The sequence below is a fragment of the Salvia splendens genome, chromosome 2 (assembly GCF_004379255.2).
Source record: "Salvia splendens isolate huo1 chromosome 2, SspV2, whole genome shotgun sequence".
Lineage (NCBI taxonomy): Eukaryota > Viridiplantae > Streptophyta > Magnoliopsida > Lamiales > Lamiaceae > Salvia > Salvia splendens.
The window spans coordinates 41988234-42008327 of record NC_056033.1 but is presented as its reverse complement, the minus strand read 5'-3'; the positions used below and the strand labels follow the sequence as shown (position 1 = coordinate 42008327).

The 20094-nt window shown below is 37.8% G+C and overlaps 2 protein-coding genes across 2 annotated transcripts; one reads left to right on the top strand and one right to left on the bottom strand.

The window, feature by feature from the left end:
- The first annotated feature begins 4964 nt into the window (after positions 1–4964).
- On the top strand, positions 4965–7726 carry LOC121767079 (protein LONGIFOLIA 1-like). Its single transcript, XM_042163281.1, has 4 exons — positions 4965–5267; positions 5342–6451; positions 6523–6709; positions 7062–7726. The coding sequence occupies exons 1-4, from the start codon at positions 5127–5129 to the stop codon at positions 7604–7606; spliced, it is 1983 nt and encodes a 660-aa protein (XP_042019215.1). The 5' UTR covers positions 4965–5126; the 3' UTR covers positions 7607–7726.
- A 9698-nt stretch (positions 7727–17424) lies between these two features.
- Positions 17425–19372, bottom strand: LOC121767068 (probable histone H2A variant 3). Its single transcript, XM_042163272.1, has 3 exons — positions 19225–19372; positions 18504–18644; positions 17425–17918 (listed from the first exon to the last, which is right to left on the bottom strand). The coding sequence occupies exons 2-3, from the start codon at positions 18618–18620 to the stop codon at positions 17622–17624; spliced, it is 414 nt and encodes a 137-aa protein (XP_042019206.1). The 5' UTR covers positions 18621–18644; positions 19225–19372; the 3' UTR covers positions 17425–17621.
- Positions 19373–20094: the final 722 nt, after the last annotated feature.

Genomic DNA, 20094 nt, shown 5'->3' with positions numbered 1-20094 from the left:
CATGGGCCTTTTAGGTTCAATTTGTTTGAAATGGGCCTAATATAAATTTGGGATAAAAAAATTTCTTCGAGTTATGTGGCATTTTACAAATTTATTTTCATATGATTATTTATATTTTTAGATGTGGGACTATTATAGTGAGGAAAAAATAAAAGGAGTACATAATTTCCTTTCATAAAATAATTGCGAAGAATAATTAGAATTTATAATGGGCCGACCCAAATTTGGATAATTGTATTGTATCTGCATGTGATTAAAGTTAAACGATGTCACACATTCCCAAATTCGAAATTAAATAATTTAAAATTAGGAAAATAAGATTGTTTTTTAGAACCGAAATTAAGAACTCGGTTAAATGTTAATTTGACTGATCAGTATTTTGGGGGCACTAAACGTTTTGCCTTGGTCTCTTGAACAAAATTAATACTAGTTGAGTTATTCAAAGTTGCAACTTGCCTGGACCTTGATTTTAGATAATTTAACTTAATTAGGTCTTGATTTGGAGGGAAAGCTAAGTGAAATTCATTGGATTAAGTGCTTGTATTTAGCATTTATAGGATAGAAGTTCTTCTAGAAATATAAGTAAATTTATAAATAGGGTCATACACTCCTCAAATTATTAGTAAAAGAAGAATAAAAATAGAATGCAAATTGCAAAGTTGTATAAGAGCATCCACAGTGGGGCATTGGGCGTGCTATCGTCTGCCACTGTGGCTCCGCGGACGACGGACGATGCGTCGTCCGCGGACGAAGTGCGGACGATAGGGCATCGTCCGCGCCATCGTCCGCCCACTGTGGGCGACGCGGACGATGTAACGCGTATTAGTTTTTTTTTTTAATTCGAAAAATTTGTTATATATATACCCCAGCTTCACCATTCATTTGTAACTTTTTGATTAATTTTTAAACTCTTTATATATATTTCATAACATTTAAATTAATTAAAAAAACAATAGTAAAATGCTTAGGGTGCGCCTTAGGGCGCCCCACTGCAGGTGGAAGGGGAGGAGGATAAAATGCTGACGTGACGGTGCATAGGGCGGGCTTTAGGGCGCCCCTTAGGGCGTCCCACTGTGGATGCTCTAAACATAAAACAAATCGATTGTAAGTCGAGACGAGGGAAACTATTTTTTCGCAAGACAAATTATGTCTCAGCCAGTGCTTTTGGGTTGACGTATTGTTCCTAAAAATAAAACAACTTACTATTCGTGTGTAAGAACGCTTCAATTCGCTAGGCACCGACGAACAAGACAAAGTGTTAAGAATTATGAACTTTTGAAGATATAATTGTATTGTTGATAATTGTTTTATAAACAATGTTCCAAAATAGGAGTTTGTAGTTGCGGGAAATTTTACAACCGCTAAAATAAAAGAGAACATAACTAATTTTAAAATTTATAAAAAAAACTTAGATATTTGTCGAATTATAAAAATGAAGAACGGCAAAAGGGACGAACCACATATCACGGCCTGAACAAGATGGCCTATCAGTTCCACCGATATGATTCTCAATCCAAAAAAATTTGAAACCGTAACATGTATTCAAATGTCAATTTCGGTTAAAACATAGGAAAATTTAGAAAAAAAACTTCGCTCTCTTACTAAATATCGTCCATACGTGTAGCAAAAGGTTTATTTGTTTGTTTTTATGTTTTAATTTTAATAATATAATTAGAGGTTTCGAAAAATCACTTTCACCTTTACAAATATGTGCCTAAATCAATGAAAACGTATAATGTGTAATTTTTCTACATAAAAAATTAGAAAACAAATGAAAAACTGAAAAAAGTAATAGATCTTGTTTGGTCATCGAATATTTAAGAGGCAGTTATCAAATAATACATTTTTTTATTTAAATAATGAAAAGGACATTTGAATTTTATTTTTTGCTAACTATCCCTATTAATTCATCTCTCTTTGAGTAAATTGCTAAACGTGCACCTATCTACTTCTATTAATGAAGATCATTCAACTCCACTTTTGTATAATTATTAACCTCTTCTCATTTACAAATATTGTTACAATTAGTCAATCATATACAGTGATTTATTTCTAATTACTGCATATATAGGTACACAATTAGCCACTGGATATTTATATTGGCAACATATCACTATCATCTTAACCAATTAAACTATAAATTTTCTAAAGCCCAAAAGTTTTAAAGAGACTCCTTAATAAATTCAGACACATAGCATGACATAATTCATTGTCATCAGACAATTAAGAAAAATCTCAAAATTATTTCATTGGTCATTTTATAAATTTTCCGACTATTTGCAATAGATTAAATCGTAATAAAAGAAATAAAAAGAAAAGGGTAGATTCCATCATTATGGAGTGAATAGACTATAAAAGAAACATGCAATAAATTCTGTTATTGTACGTAAATATTTAACAAATAATGTGCATTTACATTGACGCAATAATTCAAAGCCGATCACTGGAGATTGTCAGATTTCAATTCACATTTATTATTGTTTGTTGTACAAAAATGTGAGAAAAAATTGGGATTTTATCTGTATGTACAACTGCTTTCAGTTGAATCATTATTTTCCTCAATTTCCAAAGATTTTGTTACCTTACTATCTGTCAAAATATTTTGACTCATTTATAATTTGGAAATTCACACACAGTATCCTATATTTGGATTTCAAGTGTCTGTAAATTTATTGTGTGTGTGTAAATTTATATTGGTAAATTGGGTGACAGAGGCAGAGGTGAAACGACATGAAATAGAAGATTGAAGAAGATGAAGACTGACATTTTACAGTGTATGCCATGAATGAATCTGTCTCATGTGATAATTTTGGAAAATGAGATGAATTATGTGATGTATGAATTCAAACTACTGTTTCTTCGTTTGCAGACATATTTGTCTGCTGCTCCCAACAAAATTGTCCACAGTAGTATGAAAATGTGACAACAAATCTAGAAAAAGAGAAGATGAAAGTAACTTGGGAATCAAAAATATAGTTGCGGATTTTACTCGACTTCTTTGAGTTCTATCTTTTCTTTAAACAAAATGGTAAAAATATCTACTGGTATATGAGTTTCTTTTAGTAAAAAACATTTATTTAGGTTGTAGTATTTGCTTAGCTTATAGTACTCCATTCGCCCCAATGAAGATAACTCCTTCCTTGGGCAGCACGAGAATTTACGTAACTTTATTTTATGTGTGAAGTGGAGAGAGTAAAGTAAGAGAAAGAGAATAAAGTAGAGAAGAATGTTTCCACTTTTAATAGTGGGTCATCTTAGATAGAACAAACTAATAAAGAAAAATGAATCATTTTCAATAAGACAGATGAAGTATTATTTAAGCTTGTATCATGCCATATAAAATAGTTGCATGCATAAGAAAAGGATTAGAGAGAGACCAAATCTTGTTTTTATATAGAAATCCATTGGTAATGACTAATGCCATAGTTTCCACTTTTCATACTGTGGGGCTAAAAAGACCACTTTTTTATAGAATAAAGTCCAATAGTTAACACACATAATGTGGGTCCTAAATAGAAAAAGAAATGAAGAAACAAATTGATAAATAAAAAAAATTGAACAACTTTAATTGAGATAATTCGAATTTTTAACGCCTCTTAAAACTCGTATAAAAACAATTGTTGCTTTTTCAAATAGAAATTCTTTTATACAATGTCCATGATTAATTTTTTTGAATAGACTTTGTTTTATATATTTCAGTTTATACTCAAACGAATAATTTATTATTCACAAACCAAACACATGAAGTACTACTTAGTAGGAGTACTTTACAATTTTCAATATTATCATATTCTAGGATAACAAAAATTTTAATACTACAAAGAGTAAAAAAATAGTTGAATTAATATTAATAGATAAGAAGATCCAAATTACTAATAATATAATAGTAACAAAGATTTCAAAAATATAATTTTAATAATATACTAAAAAAATTGTTTTGGTGACCGAATAGAAGCAATTATAACCTATAAAAAAGGAGATATTGTAATTTTTAGAGCATCTCCAATGCACGGATGTCCCATTCGAACATCCACTATGACTTCCCAAAAACACCTCCTGTCACGTCACTAGGACTTCACATCTCACTGCCACGTCACTAGAACTTCCCGTGCACAATCCGCCCTTCCCACCGCCCTTCCCACTAGTACTTCCCGCAATAAAAAAAATCATAATTATTTAATTACGTAACGGAATTATAATTTTGACACGAAATACGGGAAAATTGCGAATGCTTCATTAAAAAAAATTACATAATAAAAAAGAAAAAAATATATAGTCATACAAAAAATATAACCCAAAAAATATAGTCATACCACCCAAAAATATATATATAGAGTTTAAAAAAAAATAAACTCGGACGTCCGACCCGGACGTCCGCCCGCCCGTCGCCCGGATATCCGAGGACATCCGACGTCCATACGGGACATCCGTATCCGAGTTGCTTTGTTACAATGGCGGACGTCCCGGTCGCCCGTCGCGGATGTCCGACCAGACGTCCGCCATTGGAGATGCTCTTATAAGCTATTTTCTTTATTCGTCATTACTTGTCGCTAGTTTTTTTTCATCATTCCGTTAATATTTGTCATGATACTATTTTTTTGATAATGAATCCTATATTCTAACCCATTTTATTAATATTTTATTATAAAATTAATATAAAAATAAAATCTATATTTCACTAATTTTTTTCTGTCATTTTATTTTATGCTTCTTCTATTCTATTTTTTCATAAAAATAGAGACTTTTAAGATAGTTCAAGTAATAACACACATTTAAGAAATAGTAATAATTTATATTTTTAGAAAATAAAAGCAAGGTAGTAGTATATTTTAAAATCGAGCTTAGTCAACTTATTATAGTTAATGACTGTTGGATGAAATATTTTGTTTTATATTTAGGGAACTTAATTTTGATAAAAGTCAAATAATGGGCGCGTGGATATAGCAAAACCCTTCTTCCACCTGCGCAATTTCTCCTTTAAAAGAGCAGAAAGCGGGAGAGAGAGAGAGTGAGCTCCCAAATATGAAGCTAACATAGGTGACTGAAGTGTGCTGTGCGTGTGTGCTTGAGAGAGGGAGAGGGAGTCACCGGAGTTTGACGTCAGCGCCGGCGAGATATCAGCAGGCATGATGAACGAGCAGAGCTTGGAGAAGCATATGGGGAAACAAATGGGCTGTATGACCGTCTTCCTTCAAATCTTCGATCGCCACCAGATTCTCTCCGGCAAACGCCACTTTTCCGCCGCCAAGCGCCTCCCTCCCTCATCGGTACCATCACCTCACCATTTCCTTCTCTCCACGCTTAATTAAATATGAATATCAAATATCACCACTTGTTTCAGGCGTTTGATTCTGCGTCGGAATTGGAGAAATCTGCCCCACCTTCGCCGGCGATCTCGACGGAATTTAGAACTCCGCTGCTGACCTCACCTAGCCCCGATTTCCAGATGAAAGAAGGCGCCGCCGCCAAGTGGAAATTCGGCAAAGAACCCCCGCGTCTGTCGCTCGACAGCAGAGCCACCACCGATGCCAAAGGCGGCCTCCACCCCAAGGAAATCCGCGCCGCCGACGGCGATGAGAGCGACCAAACACTGCATAAACGCTCTCCCAGCGTCATCGCCAGGCTCATGGGGCTGGAGCCGTTGCCGGAGGAGGAAACCACGTCGGAGCTCCGAAGATCCGCCTCCGCCTCGAGAGTCTCCAGAGATCTCTTCCACTCGCGATTCGTCGATTTCTCCTCCAATCAGGCTTCCGAAACCGCCGCCGCTGACGAATCACTCCTGTTTTCAGATCCGATAAATCATCTGCTGAAGAATGCTGCTAAAATTGATACGCCGAAAGCATTCAACAGAGGCGGCGGATTTCAACGCAAAAGCTTCATCGACTCCGGCGACTTCTTCCCCGAGGCAAAACAGGCGGTTTCTCTCTACGGTGAGACCGAAAACCGACTGAGACTGCGAGGAATTGAAGAGCCGTCCAAGGATTTGGAAACATTGAAGCAAATCCTCGAAGCTCTCCATCTCAAAGGACTTCTACATTCCAGAAAACACTCCGAGCTACACCAAATCCCCCAACGCACCTTCGTCTTCGACGATTCCCCGATCGTCGTGATGAAACCGTCGAGATCGCCGATTCATAATCGCAGCGGCGGACGGAAGGCGTGCGGTCTCGCCTCAGAAAATTCACCGTCGATGAGCCCCCGCCGTGACCGGAATACGCCACACAACGGTCGAAATCCGACCACGAACGGAACCGAAGGCATTGCATTCGGAAGGCGGTCCAACTCAGCGTCAAACCGGCGGCTCCCTCCGGTTCATTCTCCAAAGCTCAATCCGAGAAACAGTAAATCAGCGGCGGAGATCAATCGGAAAGAGAAGAAGGCAAGCGGCGGAGAGGATGAATCGTCGTCGATTTCCGGTAGCAGTATTGTGACCACATCCACGGATACAGAGGTAATTGTGATTAACGGATGTTAATTAGAGATTAATTAAAAAGTAATTATCTGATTAATGCGAAATTGCAGAGGTGTAAAAGCGAGGGGGAGCGAAGCAGCAGCTTGTTAGAGAGGTGTGATAAGCTGCTTCACAGCATAGCGGAAATGAATGCAACCGAAATGCAGTCGAGCCCCGTGTCAGTTCTTGATTCGTCCTTGTACAAGGACGAGTCCTCCCCTTCACCCATCACGGCAAGACGTTGTATTGATTTCAAAGGTACAAACTTCATTAATTTATGTTAAGTTGCATTAATAATATTAAACGTTATGGGAAGAAAAATTACAATTTTTAGTTAAATTATCACAAATTTTAGTTAAATTTTGGTATGTCCTTCAAGCAGGACTAACAAGAACTTAAACAAAATTAATATGCGTCACCTACACATTGATGGTAGTTTTGTTGGATTTATAATCAATTGAAAACGACTCATACTTGTTGTTGGAGTGAACTCCTCACTATCAATGTCATAAAAAAATCTCAAATTAAGCTACAAAAACTTGGAAAATGTTACTATTGCATACATAAACTGCATCAAATTAATAGTATGATGTTTGAATGATGTAAACAGATGAGTGTATTGAACTGGTCGAGGACTGGAGCTCCGAGATCGTCTCATTGCGAGATGAAGATTTCGTGTACGTGTCCGATATCGTAAGGGCATCCCATTACCTCCCACACGAGTCGGACGTCTTCTCTTTGCTAGAGAAGCAACGGCGTCTTAAGGGAAAGGATAGGTGCAAAGTGTCGAGGCTGCAAAGGAAGTTGATCTTCGACACGGTGCATGAGATCCTTGACAGGAATAGGCGGTTGCCTCCATGGAAGGTGGCCATGTGGGGCCAGCACGGGCCATCATCTCTGGACAAGGTGTGGTCAGAGTTCCAAAGAGTGAGGGAGAGGGACGCGGCTCAAGACATGTTCGACACCATTTGTGGCGTCCTCAAGAAAGACCTGGCCGGAGATGGGATCTCCGGCTGGGAGGATTGCCCTTTGGAGATGTCCGAGATGATCTTGGACATTGAACGACTCGTATTCAAGGATCTCATCGGCGAGGCGATAAGAGATCTAGCGGCATTGGAGTCGAGTAACAAGGCAATGTTGCCCAACCTTGCCTAGGAGGAAGTTGATTTTCTGAACTCCTAATTAGGGCATTTTGTCTTGATATTTAGACAAATACTATAGTGGTGTATATTATGCCCTTTTATTTCGTGGTTGAGTATTTTCTTCATTTTGTCACTTTTGCTACATGCAAACTGTAAAAATTAAAACAAGAAAAAAAAAAGTAAAAGATAAAAGAAATCATGTGCGGTCATTTTTTTTGTGTAATACGGAGTAACTTTTATTCTTGAAAGGGAAAAGAGAGATAAAGTAAAAAAGGGGGAAATATTCACTTACAATGGATATATGCTATGCACCACCATTTTTTTATCCAATTTTACTCACAACATAATTACTTTTAATTGCGAAATTAAAGAAAACCACTAAATTAGAGTAACATATGATTATGCTTAAATATTGGTATAGATCTGACCTATTATTGGAACACAAATAATAAACTATGTCCCCAAAATTTATAATTTAGTTTTTTTCTTGTAGGAATAATAGTTATGGTACAATTTCATCAATTGTTTTTATGTGTACATTGGTCTTTTTGTTTCAGTTCATTTGACCGATATTATATACTCCTACTACTTTGATTTTGATGCTTTTACTTTGTGTTGCCCTTTAATTTGTTACACTTTGAGAAGTTCTGTTCTCTTGTTTTATTTTTAACTAGTATCTCTCTCGTGCTATGCACGGTATATTATATTTCCTTTAAAAAGATATATATTAATATAAAAATTAAATCGTAATTGGATGATGAGGTTAGTAATTAGAAAATGTATAATGCAGAAAGTTTATAGGCATATTATTGAAACAACAATCAGAATATTCAAATAGTATTTAATAAAGTCAAAACATATTTTAAATGTATATATAGGAATTATCTAAATATAGGATTAACTACTAAGAAATTTATAAATTTCAAAATAAAACCTAATGCGCATGTACTTGTTTTTTACTATAATGTACATAAAGAATGTGTTTTAGACAATGATCTTCTGATAGGATAGTGTACATCATGCAAAATAAGAACTCCATTCTCATTGTTCATATGAACCCCTAGTCTATCTCTCTCGATTAAGCAAGCTGGTATGACGGGGGCAAATCCATCTCCAGGCTCTCTCGAAGCTTGAAACCGTCCATGGTATGTTAAACGTACTGATCACAATATCGAACCAACCCTAGCGCTCGCCTAGCAAGTCGAGAGCCTTCCTCGCCAGATTACTAAGAGATTTTGCAAGCGTTCACCCATATCCATTATCATCAGCTACACCAGAATTTATAGGAGAAAAGAAGTTGAAAGAGATTTAGAAAAGTAATACGTAGCATAAATGAGTGGGAAGAAAAAAGGGTTGGGAATTCAAGAATACACTATCATATTTATTTTTATTCATTAACTCCCTTGAATTCATTACCAAAAATTAATTTTAATTAAATCATAATTTTTAAATTAAAATGGCAGTTTTGTAAATATCCCTAAAACTCTCCTTTTATATATGTATAGATAACATTTTTATATATGTATAGATGTTATGTGGTTTTTGTCTCCTACTTTGTCGAACTCTATGCTTACCATCTCCTTGGTTTAAAGCATTCATTTAAAAAATTATAATTAGAGAATTAGATTGATTAGGGTATGGTTTATATCTGAAAATCATATGGGGTGGGGTAGGCTGGGCCCACTCCCCAGGTGCTTAGTTTTGTAGGGCCTAATCTAATCCACTCCAACATATGCAATTTCCAAATATGAATATTCTGGTTTCGGGCTAAGCCTAATATTTTATTATTACTTTATAATAGAGTAAGATACTAATTTGATTTCAGGATACTTATATTTTTCAGAAAGTTGTCCCACTTTGGCTTATGTTGTAGGAGTATTTCATTTCATGAATTTAGATGGTGAATGTGCTTGTACAATAGTACTACAAATTAAATCGAGTTTTAAAAATATATCTTCTACTTTATTGATTTGAATCATTTTTCTTTGTGGATTGGCTGATCCATTTTCAATTTTCATTATTATTTTACATTAGATTTATTAAATATATGAGCTCTACAATTGTAGATATAATTACTTAAATTTCTAAATAAGCGTATCCAAAAAATGAGTCAAGTTGGGCGGAACAGAGTATTATCGAACTTGAGCTATTGAACTATGCACGATATATTATCAATTTGTCTAAGTTTTTGTTCCACCCTAATAATAGACTGAATATATTTTCATCGTTTTTAATAATTTATATAGCTCAATGGTGAACGAGATACATTCATATATATAAAGGCATTTAGAGTTACAATGTGGTCAAGTTGAATTTGTTTTATACTAACGTAGACTGCAATTATGAAAAAAAATTCAAGTTGCAGAAGAAGATCTTGATTGCCATTATTGAAATTCTCAAGGTTCTGACTTCATATCAACTACATTTATATTTTTTATTCCATGCCCTATATTTTTTGTTTTCTTGTTACGTACTTTACTGCAAAATGTAGTGAGGCTACACTCATTGATTAAAGATTGGTGCTCGGAGTTTACTTTTTTCGCTGGGACAAATGTGTGAGGACTTACTCAAAATTGGAAGGTCGTTGCACGTAATCAAGAAAACAGCGGAAAAACACAGCTCATTATTTCATTATTTTAAAATATTCGCATTTTATGGATAAACGCAGCTCATTTTATTTTTCTGATAGCTACTATGATTTCTACTTTTTGTGCATAAGCTTTAGAGTATCCACTATAAGGCGGACACGCCCAATAGCCCCGCCCCAGTTTTTATCCATAGCCCCAATTTTATTGTCCATAGCCCCAAAATTCTATTTCCGCCACTATAGTGGACACCTCCAATAGCCCCAAAATTTCAAATACAAAATTCCACATTTTCACATCCCTCCAATAGCCGCGTCCTCGCCGCGAACGCGGCTATCTCGCGTCCGCCCCCCCCAATAGCCCCAAAAGTTGTCCGCCCACCTTCCCCACTATAGCCGCCCGCCCACCGCCGTCCACCGCCCCCAAGACGCGGCTATAGCCGCGTCCTACTATAGTGGACACTCTTATATCTGCTTTTAGATTTGATATGCTGACTTGTGATAAATGATCACATGATTTATTTAAAATGAAGTGGATTGTTGATCAAATAAATAAATGATCTTAACCTAAGTATTTTTTAGACATTACTCATGTTTATTGCAATTTTTTGTTTGACTTTCTTGTACTATTAGTTTATTTCTGTGTAGTTCTTTTTTTTCTTTTCAGTTTTGAGTTGTACTATGCACTGAAAGTTTTTGTATCCAACTCTGCCGCTACTAATAAATTTGAAACTACTACTATAATTTACATGATTTATTGATGAAGTGGATTGTTGATCAAATAAATAAATGATCTTAACCTAAGTATTTTTGAGACATTACTCATGTTTATTGCAATTTTTTGTTTGACTTTCTTGTACTATTAGTTTATTTCTGTGTAGTTCTTTTTTTTTCTTTTCAGTTTTGAGTTGTACTATGCACTGAAAGTTCTTGTATCCAACTCTGCCGCTACTAATAAATTTGAAACTACTACTATAATTTACATGGAGTACCCCGTCGTGAGGCCATCCACAACGCTGTTCCTATACCGTTCCTTAAACCACTATTTGAGGGTCCCACTGTACTTTTTTACTCCATTCCTTAACTAAGGAACGGAACCTGCAACCCTCCGTTCCTTAACCGTTCCTTAAATTACTATTCATTCAATTTCTTTTTTTTTTATTTCCAACCCAATTCAATTTAAATAAACACACTTTAAAAAACAAACACACTTTATTAAAAAACACACAACATTAAAAAAAATTACAACTTAAACGTAAAAAAATAAAAAACACACAATTAAAATCCTAAAAAAATAAAAGTACACAATTTTAAAAATTTCATCCGCCAAAATTTGCCCAAATGTGCTCAATTAGATCATGTTGGAGTTGGATGTGGGCACTAGAGTCGCGTGTCCTTGCACGAATAGATAACCGTTCTTGTATAGACGGATGCGCTCCACTTCGAGGCGGACTACTTGCGGTTGAGCTTCCGGGGGATTCGTCGTCGAACCAATTTCCCGCCTCGGGTCCTTCGTCTTGGACAATCATGTTGTGCAAGATTATGCACGTATACATGATGTCGACCATGTTTTCCATGAACCACGTACGAGCCGGGGCTTTGATGATGTTGAAGCGCGCTTGGAGAACCCCGAACGCCCTCTCCACATCCTTGCGAGCAGCCTCCTGCTTCTGCGCAAAAAGAGTCTGTTTTGGGTTCGCAGACCCACTGCACGTCTTCACGAAGGTAGGCCACTTCGGGTAGATGCCATCGGCGAGATAGTACCCCATTTTATAAAGCCGGTTGTTGGCGACGAAGTTGATGGCCGACGCTTTACCATCCAAAACTTCGGTCAAGAGGTCGGACTGGTGGAGCACGTTTACGTCGTTGTTCGACCCGGGGACCCCGAAGTACGCGTGCCAGATCCAAAGGCGGTAGTCGGCATCGGCCTCAAGTATAACGGTTGGGTGGGTGCCTTTGTGGCGGATCGTGTAGGACCCCTTCCACGCCACCGGGCAATTCTTCCATTTCCAGTGCATGCAATCGACGCTGCCGAGCATTCCGGGGAATCCGTGCACTGTTTCGTGAAGGTTGAGCAGGAACTGACAATCGGTCGTGCTTGGCCTTCGGAGAAATTCGTCGGTGAAGGCTGCCCGGACGCCTTGGCAGAATTTGAGCAAGCACATTCGCCCAGTGCTGTCTCCGATGTGGAGGTATTCGTCGAACATGTCGGCCGTTTGTCCAGTTGCAAGCTGGCGGATTGCTGCAGTACATTTCTGCAGCGTCGTGTGGCTGGGACGGCCGACCGCGTCGAACCCTTCCTGGAAGAACTCTTCCCGGGCTGCCAAAGTATTCGCGATGTGGAGAAATAACGGTTTCCCCATGCGGAAACGGCGACGGAAGTACGTATCTCCCCAAACCGGGTTATCGCAGAAGTAGTCGCGTACTAACCTTGCGGCGGCTTCCTCCCGGTTACGATGGATGTACGTACGGGAGCGTCGTTGGGGTGGCGCGGCTTCTTCCGCCTCTCGTCGTCGATCTTCTTCAAGTGATTGTTCCAATATTTGACGCATTTGTTCATAAGGATCCATTAGTTTGATTAAATTTGGGAGAAGGAAAATATAGTTGATTTGAGATGAAAATTGGGGTGGAAATAGAGAGGAATAGATGTGTGTTTGTGATTGAAATGAGTATGAAATAGGAGTATTTATAGAGTAAATAAATAAAATAAAAATTAAAAAAAATAAAAAATGGATATAAAAAAACGATCTCATTACCGTTGCAAAAAAAAATATTTTTTTTTATTAAATTCGAATTTTTTTAAAAAAATTAATTATTGCGTCACCGGACGAAGCCCACTCGCGGGGCAGCGAGTGGGCTGCACGCGTCGAATGGGAGGTCGCCACGTCGCCTCGGCGCGTGGCGGAACGTTCCGTTCCGCGTTCCTTCGGAACGGAACGCGGCACGGCATAGGAATGGCGACGGCACGGAACGGCGACGGAACACACCCCGCAACGCGTGCCGCCGCGGAACCGTTCCGCCGGAACGGCATAGGAACCGCAACGGCACAGCGTTGCGGGTGCCCTGAGGCCTACTTTGCGGAACGGCAGGAGTCGGCGCGCAAGGACGTGGAGCGCGCATTTGGTGTGCTCCAGTCTCGATGGGCGGCAATTAGGGGTCCAACGCGTTTGTGGCATGTCGACTGCAATGCTGATATAATGTACGCTTGTATTATCATGCACAACATGATTGTCGAAGATGAAGGTGTACAACTGACTAGTTTGGCCAACGACGATAAGAGCATCCACTACGCTGTCCCTCCACCGTCCCTTAAACTACTATTTGAGGGGCCCCACTGTACTTTATTCCTCCATCCCTTAACTAAGGGAGGGAACCTGCAACGCTCCGTCCCTTACCGTCCCTTATTCTGTCCCTTAAATTACTATTCATTAAATTTCATTTTCATTTTTTTCCAACCCAATTCAATTAAAACAAACATACTTTATTAAAATTAAAACAACATTAAAATTCAAAAAATAGAAAATGGACATAATTAAAATCCTAAAAAAATAAAAATGACATAATTTAATTTTCTCCGCCAAAGTTTTCCCAAATGTGCTCAATTAGATCCTCTTGGAGTTGGGCGTGGGCGCTAGAGTCGCGTGTCCTTGCCCGAATAGACAACCGTTCTTGTATTGACGGATGCGCTCCACTTCGTGTCCTTGCCCGAATAGATGTGTGTTTGTGTGTGAAATGAGTATGAAATAGGATTATTTATAGAGTAAATAAATAAAAATAAATAAATAAAAGAAGATAAAAAATTAATGGTAACATTACCGTTTGAAAAATAAAATTTTTTTATTTAAATTCGAATTTAAAAAAAACTAATTATTGCGTCATCCGTGACGACGCCCACTCGCGGGCCAGCGAGTGGGCGTCACGCATGCATCGGGGGCGCGACACGTCGCCCGAGCGCGTGACGGGACGACGCGTCCCTTGTCTCGCGGATACGGGCTACTGGACGGGATGAACGTTGCAACGCGTCCCGCGGCGGAACCGTCCCTCCGGGACGGAACGCGAGCCGCGCGTGGGACGCGTAGTGGATGCTCTAATGAAGCCGGTCCAAGCCACGGCGTGGCCACCCCCAGCGTACGAAGTGGGCCACCTCACGATGAAGTCGGCCGCCTCCAAGCACATGCCGACATGCGCCAAGTGGAAGCTCATATTCGACTCCAAAAGAATTTAATTGAATAGTTGTGGGCGCGGATGACTGCACGACGTTAGTTTTTTTTTAATTTTGTAATTTTGTAATTTTTTTAATGTACCATTTTTTAATTTAAATGAAATTATTGCATTTTCCCGTAGTTGTGTCGTAAGTTGAATTCCGTATTTTGTGTGATTGTTATTTTTATAATTTTGTTTATTATGACCGGGCTATTGCTTGTCCAGTTGCTTATCCTGATGATGTGGCAAGAGGAGTTTTAATGATGATGATGTAGCAGGAAGAGTTTATGGTTGAGCTATGACTGGGCTATTGCTATTGGAGATGGTTCTTTTAGATTTGATATGTTGACTCGTGATAAATGATCACATGGTTTATTTAAAATGAAGTGGATAGTTGATCAAACAAATAAATGGTCTTAACCTAAGTATTTTAGACATTACTCATGTTTATTGCAATTTTTTGTTTGATTTCTTGTACTATTAGTTTATTTCTGTGTATTCTTTTTCTTCTTTTCAGTTTTGAGTTATACTATGCACTGAAAGTTGTTGTATCCAACTCCGCCGCTACTAATAAATTTGAAACTACTACTATAATTTACATGGTAGAAGCCTAGAAGTGAAAAGGTTAGTATAACAGTTTTTAAGGATAGAGATGGATCTACATTATCTAAAGTTGTAGTAACAATTAAGACAGCAAAAATGGGACTACCATGTGAAGACATGAGAGGGAAAAGGCTATTGAATACAACCACTTTCCACCTCTTATTTGTCAATACTTGAAAGCTCCTTCTAAAAAAATTTTAGCATCTACAAACCCCAACTACCCCATTTATATTTATGCAATTTCAGTAATATATTGCGTTTTTGTAATTAAATTGGATCAAATGCAAGGAAAAACTATGAGTACTCCATAAAATACAATTAGTTTATGAGAGTGCAAACTCAAGTAGTTCTTTTAGTCTGAAAGGGGGGCTTATTATATATGGAGTATATTTAATTATTTGTTATAACTGCCGATTACGGTGTCGCGATTAATCACCAGAATCGTAAATTTTGGGCACCTCCTCTGTGCTTATATGGAGTACATTTAATTATTTATTAAAACTTGTTTGACAGAAGATATTCAAGAGATTTTCTTTACCAAATGAGTTTTTGTTGTTTTCTTTAATTATTTTATTCTCATCGGATTTGGGTTCAATGATTGGTGTGTGAAGCATGCCTATGACATTTCACATAAACAATGTTGAATTTTATGACTGACCATTTCCAGCTCAAGCTGTGATTGTGTGGGGAATCGTGGTATCATATTTTGTGTAAGTGATTTCCACTTGAAAAAAGTATTAGTAGTGTAGATTAGTAGATACTTAGATACTAGTACAAATACTCCATCTGTTCTATTTTAAAAGTATCACTTTAAAAGTCTCATTTAATCTGATTTGAATTTTTAAAAAATGAAAATAAAAGTTAATAAAAAATAGTAAAATATGATTTTCACTTTTATATACTTTCATGTCTCATAAAAATATGTATATTTCTTATTTCCATCCGTCCCATAAAATTATGGACATTTCTATTTGTAGAAAGTTATCCTCGACTCATTACTCACACGTAAATCCATTTATTTTGAAATTTATACCATGATGTATACGGATTGGGCATGATGTGGCTATACAAATTGTTAATAATGCCTATATTGATTTTCGCTGGTATATATAAAGATTGAGGAATACATGTTAATTTTTTTTATATTAAAAAATCATATAAATATATGCAATGGGAAAGTATCGACCTTGCAGTGCAAGAACTCTATCTCAACCCTTTGGTGTTGTTGGCTTTGCTTTCGTTCTTCATCTAATCATTCATTGCTAATTGCTATTGTAGACTGTCAGACTAGCTCTATGATTTTTTTCATAGCATCCGATCCACAATTTTCATTTTTTTGAATTAACTATAAAAAGTGTAATGAATAAAATAAATAAAATACTAGTACCATATAGAAGTATAATGTAATTCAATTAAAATACTAGTACCGCTTTTCGTTTTGTGACATTAGGGCATGAATAGCCCCGTCCCCAGTTCCGGCCCCAAGTCCCCTCCACGTCATCATTCCTCTACAGTTGCGGCCCAGACCCCAACTGCTCTAACCCTGCAGGGCACAATCCGGACCGCAACTAATAAATGACACTATTCACAACTTCAGACTATTTTGCTCGTAAATGCAATACGTTGAACAATTGAAACCAGGAAAATACATTGTTCAGTAGAAATTAAAATTACAATTCCTAGACAACGCAAATTATAACACGAGAAATTCATTTTTAATACAAAAATAATAAATTATAAACTAAAAAACATAAAAAATAAAATATTAAAAATCTGCAAAAAAAAAAATTAAAAATATGCAACAACGTTCTCGCCCCTCTCCCTCTTCCTCCCTCTTTTTTATTATAACATAAAAAATTGCAAAACAAATGAAAAAAAATTTAAAAATTGGAAAATGGGATCGTCTCCCCTCTTCTTCATCTTCCTCCCGGATCTTCATCTTCCTCCCCCTTCTTCCTCACCCCTCTCCCTCTTCTTCCTCTTCCTCCCTCTTCTTCCTCTTCCAATTTTTGCCAAAAATTCCCCCTCCGTCACGGCCCCTCTCCCTCCATCGCGCCACTGGGCCGGGCCGCGGGACGGTCACCAGGCTGGGAACGCGGCCCCGGGACCGGCCCAGGCGGTGCCTCTCCTCCGATCAACGCGTGGGACGGGCCGGGACTCGCGATTTGCAGCCCGGCCCTCCGCGTTATTCATGCTCTTAGGTACATATAGTAGCCTGGCATACTATGCTGCTACTTTTGTTTTCGAAATAGTAGTGGTAATATTTAAAATTCTTGAATTTTAAACTGGTTGAAGTATACATTAAAGTATTGGGTCTTACATAAACATGCAACTGCGCATCCAAAATATTGTTAAAAAAACACAAACTTCTGATACGAAATAAAATGGATATTCTAGCAAAATAATGTAACAACAGAACCATCAGCATGATTCAAGCTGCATATAGCAAACTAAAAGGACAGGTACTTCATCAAGCATAACGTTAGAAACAAACTACATCAAACGATCAAACAGTTCAAATGGTTGTTCATAATTACGACTGAAATCTAATTCCTAGCATACAAATATAAATCAAATAGAAGCAATGTCACAAACGCATCACTATGGATCAAATTAAATAGGTTTGGGGCAGTAATCCTCATTCCTTGGTGGTTTTGTTGATGAGGGATTTGTGAATGTGGGGAATCACACCACCACCGGCTATGGTTCCTTTGATGAGGGTGTCAAGCTCCTCATCTCCCCGGATCGCCAGCTGCAAGTGCCTTGGTGTTATCCTCTTCACTTTTAGATCTTTGCTGGCATTCCCAGCCAGCTCGAGCACTTCAGCAGTCAGATACTCGAGAATTGCAGCGGAGTAGACAGCTGCTGTGGCTCCAACTCTTCCGTTGGCATTAGTTCTCGACTTGAGGTGGCGATGAATCCTTCCCACGGGAAACTAGAAAGCAACAGACAGGAACTATATTTGAAGCATTTGTGACTTGACAAGATAAACCAACACTATTTGCCAACAAAATCAAAACTTTTCTGCACAAGACCTCTCCCATAATCAATGTAAACACGTAAAGGCAACAAAGAACGTGCCACAAAGAACGACAATATAACTAGGTGTGACTATGCAACCTATACCACCAAACGAAACCTTTCAATCCAACATGCCAAATATATGAGCAGCAGAACTGTCTATTTAACAAAAGACAGAGGACTTTACTAGTTACTATACTACTCATGGAGCGCTTATATTCAACATACACTGCAAATCATTAGCTGGGACATGCGCATACCAAGCAGTAACAATTCCAAACCATAATACAATTGTGTGGCAACTGGAAAGTTATAGTTATGTCCCCACAACTGTGATGCATCGGACATATTATAGATGATGGTTGAAGATTAATCAGTAATGAAACGCACACTGTGGAAAGCTAACTTCAACAAAACAAGTATTTAAAATTCTAGTGAAATTGTGTCAATTATATGTTGGTTTTTATAAGTTTTCAGTTGTATTGAGCTGTATCTATACCTGCAGGCCAGCACGAGCTGACCGGGAAACAGGCCGCTTCTTGTCCTTATCCTTGTTAGCTGCTGCAGCTGCCATTGTCTTCCCTGCCACGAGCCCCTTTCCACCTTTTCCAGCCATTGTAATCTCAATGCAGCTTCAGCCCTAACATCATAAAGGCAAACAAATTAGACAGAACATCTATAAATACACAGTTCATCAACGATTTCATCATAAAAACAAAGGACTAAACTAAACCAGGCACAAATATAGCTCCCAATAACAAAGGGGCAATTTTCCTTGTATAAACGATGCTTCATCAAACCTTTTCAAGAAGCAAATCTCACTAATAATTGCTTAAACAAGAGATACAAATTCTCAGTAATAATTAGTTAGTCTTTTATTATTTTATCCACAACTAAATCTCAAGAAAAATCAAAGCTTTAAAACAAATCTCAACAATCCTCTAGTTCAATTTTTCGACTTTCAGTATTACACTAGAGAAACATTCAAATCTTTTCTCAAAATCCTTCGCTTTTTCTCAACCCTCGCAAATAATCGGTGTAAAAAAACAGAAAACAAACATAAATCTAAATATATGTCCTGTTATACAGCAGATCTGGTCAACTTAGGTGATAAAATTACTGATCCACAAACTAACAGAAACATCACCACAACTCAAGCACCAAACAGATCAAAACGACCAAAGGAGAAAACAATTAACGATGTAACAAAGCATTACTACCTGAGAAATTAGAGAAAACAGCAGGAATGTTGTGTGCGTAAACAGTGAAGAGAGGAAATTTATTGCGTTTTTGTGAATGTTTTTGAATCTGGATCGAAATTTTGGCGGTTGCTTTTGGGTGGGAAAAGAGCAATTACGCAAGCCGGAAAATATTTCAATTTGGACGATTCTGCCCCTGTCCTTGCGTTGAAATTCAGCTTCTGTTGTTACAATTGGGCTCGGATGAGAGATTTATAGGCCTAGGCCCATGTCCGCGGCCCATCTTGATGTTGTTATTGCTTCGTGGCTTATTTATAGTGTCGGATTTCAACTAAAACGACATCGCATTATAGATTACAAAATAGCATCATAGTCCCTCATAAAATTATGATTTTGAAGACTGACTTGATTATGCGCAATTGGTTAAAGTATAAGTGGCTATTTGGTATGGTGGAATGGAATAGATTCCTATCTCTATTTCATTCATTTGCTTGGTATTTTTATTCTTATGAATCATTATTCCCTTTGGGGTCACCGTTCCATTCCACATGAGAATAGTCATTCCTTCCATTTAGCTAAAGAATGGTCATTCCATTTCACACAGACAACCCCCCACCCACAGCAACACACACCAGCAGCAACACGCATCAAACACACACACAGCAACACACAAACACACACCGCAACACACAAACACACGCACTTAAAGACACGCGCACACACCGAAACATACACATACACACACACAGCAACACATGCACATATGCGCGCACACACACCAACACATACATACACACATCAGCACATATATACACACACTCAACCATGGGCGGACACACATGGGAGGGTCCGTCTAGGGGCTTAAGCCCTTGGTAAATAGGAATTTTTAAT

Coding starts and splice junctions, on each gene's coding strand:
- LOC121767079 (XM_042163281.1), top strand. CDS start 5,127: ATGATGAACGAGCAGAGCTTGGAGAAGCATATGGGGAAACAAATGGGC. Junction 5,268..5,341: donor AGCGCCTCCCTCCCTCATCG/GTACCATCACCT, acceptor CACTTGTTTCAG/GCGTTTGATTCTGCGTCGGA. Junction 6,710..7,061: donor ACGTTGTATTGATTTCAAAG/GTACAAACTTCA, acceptor TGATGTAAACAG/ATGAGTGTATTGAACTGGTC.
- LOC121767068 (XM_042163272.1), bottom strand. CDS start 18,620: ATGGCTGGAAAAGGTGGAAAGGGGCTCGTGGCAGGGAAGACAATGGCA. Junction 17,919..18,503: donor CAGCTCGTGCTGGCCTGCAG/GTATAGATACAG, acceptor GTTGCTTTCTAG/TTTCCCGTGGGAAGGATTCA.